General features: G+C 45.6%; 1 protein-coding gene across 1 annotated transcript; it reads right to left on the reverse strand.

Annotated features, from left to right (window-relative positions):
• LOC124513467 (olfactory receptor 1D2) lies at positions 1 to 2,140 on the reverse strand. Its single transcript, XM_047081496.1, has 2 exons — positions 2,118 to 2,140; positions 1 to 973 (listed from the first exon to the last, which is right to left on the reverse strand). The coding sequence occupies exons 1-2, from the start codon at positions 2,138 to 2,140 to the stop codon at positions 1 to 3; spliced, it is 996 nt and encodes a 331-aa protein (XP_046937452.1).
• Between the last annotated feature and the right edge of the window lie 430 nt (positions 2,141 to 2,570).

The following is a 2,570-nucleotide window of genomic DNA, read 5'->3' on the forward strand; positions in this document are numbered from 1 at the left end:
TCATGTCAACCTCTGGAAGGCTTTCCCTAGGAGGAGTCTTCCCAGAGCCCCATGCATGTCCTTGTTCCTCAGGCTGTAGATGAAAGGGTTCATCATGGGGGTCACCACAGCATACATCACTGTGGCTACTGAGTCCTTCATGGAGTAAGTTTGGAGGGGCTGCAGATATACCATACCAAGTGTCCCATAGAAGAGGGAGACCACAGCCAAATGTGAGGCACAGGTGGAGAAGGCTTTGTACTTCCCAGTCACTGAGGGTATTTGGAGAATAGTTCTGACAATCTGGACATAGGACATGATCATAAATCCTAAGGGGGTAAGGAAGATAAAGCAGCCTGTGGCAATCAGCACCATGTGATTGACTTGGGTGTTAGAACACGCGAGCCTCAGCAGGACATACATCTCACAGAAGATGTAGTGGATCTTCCGGGAACCACAGAAGGTCACCCTGGTCATGAGGAGGGTGTGGGTGAGGCCATAGAGGACAGAAAGTGCCCAACACAAGGTGAGGAGCAAAATGCAGAGTCCAGGGCTCATGGCCGTGGTGTAATGGAGGGGGCGGCAGATGGCCACATAGCGGTCATATGCCATTGCGGCCAGGATGAGGTTGTCCAGGGCCACCAAGGAGACGAGGAAGTAGAGCTGCGTCAGACACCCCGCATAGGAGATGGCTTTGTTCTGAGACTGAAGGCTCACCAGCATCTTGGGGATTGTGTTGGTGACGAAGAAGAGGTCGGTGAAGGAGAGGTTGGCCAGGAAGAAGTACATGGGAGTGTGCAAGCGGGGATCAAAGCTGATGGCCAGGATGATGAGCACATTTCCCACCACTGTGACCAGGTACATGGACAGGAACATCCAGAATAGGATCCGCTGCTGCTCAGGACTCTCCGAGATCCCCAGGAGCAGAAACTCGGAGACTCCACTCTGGTTGCTTCCATGCATTTTCCCAACTGTCCGCAACATAGGCACCAATGAATATGAACATTCATATAAGCAAAATTAACTATTTTATTAGAATTAAAATGTCTCAGATTAAATTTTATAATTTTAAAAATTTATTATCAAAGTATAATTGATATGCAATTTATATTAGTTTCAGGTGTACAACGGGATTTGAAAATTCTATACATTATACAACACTCACCTCAGTAAGTGTAGTCATCTGTCACCGTATGATATTATTACAATTTTACCGACTATATTACCAATCCTATACTTTTCATTTCTGCGGCTTATTTTTTAACTGGAAATTGGTACCTCTTAATCTCCTTCACCTATTTCACCCATCCACACACCCACCTCCCTTCTGGCAGCCACCAGTCTGTTCTCTGCATTTAAGAGTCTGTTTGGTGAGTTTTTTTGTTTGTTACTTTTGCTTTTTATACTCTACGTATAAGTGAAATCTCAGGCAAGGGAAACAAAAGCAAAAATAACCTACTGGAACTACACCAAAATAAAAAGATTTGCACAGCAAATGAAACCATCAACAAAACAAAAAGTCAGCCTAGTGAATGGGAGAAGATATTTGTAAGTGATACATGTAATAAAGGGTTAATATTCAAAATATATAAAGAATTTACACAACTCAACACCAAAACCCCCAAACAATCCCATTTAAAAAAAAATTTTTTTAATGTTTATTTATTTTTGAGACAGAGAGAGACAGAGCATGAACGGGGGAGGGGCAGAGAGAGAGGGAGACACAGAATCGGAAGCAGGCTCCAGGCTCTGAGCCATCAGCCCAGAACCCGATGGGGGCTCAAACTCACCGACCGCGAGATCGTGACCTGAGCTGAAGTCGGATGCTTAACCGACTGAGCCACCCAGGCGCCCCCAAACAATCCCATTTTTTTTTTTTTTTAAATTTTTTTTCAACGTTTATTTACTTATTTGGGACAGAGAGAGACAGAGCATGAACGGGGGAGGGGCAGAGAGAGAGGGAGACACAGAATCGGAAACAGGCTCCAGGCTCTGAGCCATCAGCCCAGAGCCTGACGCGGGGCTCGAACTCACGGACCGCGAGATCGTGACCTGGCTGAAGTCGGACGCTTAACCGACTGCGCCACCCAGGTGCCCCCAAACAATCCCATTTTTAAAAATGGGCAGAGGACCTGAATAGATGTTTTTCCAGAGAAGACATCTAGATGGCCAACAGACACGTGAAAATATGCTCGACATCACTCATCATCAGGGAAATGCAAATCAAAATCACAATATCACCTCACACCATTCAGAATGGCTAATATCAAAAAGACAAGAAACAAGAAGTGTTGGCAAGAATGTAGAGAAAGGAACCCTAGGGCACTGTTGGTGGGGATGCAAACTGATGCAGTCACTGTAAAAAACAATATGGAGGCGCCTGCGTGGTTCAGTAGGTTAGGCATCCGACTTCGGCTCAGGTCATGATCTCGCAGTTTGTGGGTTCAAGCCCCATGTCGGGCTCTGTGCTGACAGCTCGGAGCCTGGAGCCTGCTTCCAATACTGTGTCTCCTTCTCTCTCTGCCCCTCCCCCTCTTGTACTCTGTCTTACTCTATCAAAAATAAATAAACGTAAAAAAAAATTTTTTTTT

This window comes from Lynx rufus, unplaced genomic scaffold (assembly GCF_022079265.1).
Source record: "Lynx rufus isolate CCGP_SWC_20201006 ecotype Redwood Valley unplaced genomic scaffold, mLynRuf1.p SCAF_18, whole genome shotgun sequence".
NCBI classification, from domain to species: domain Eukaryota; kingdom Metazoa; phylum Chordata; class Mammalia; order Carnivora; family Felidae; genus Lynx; species Lynx rufus.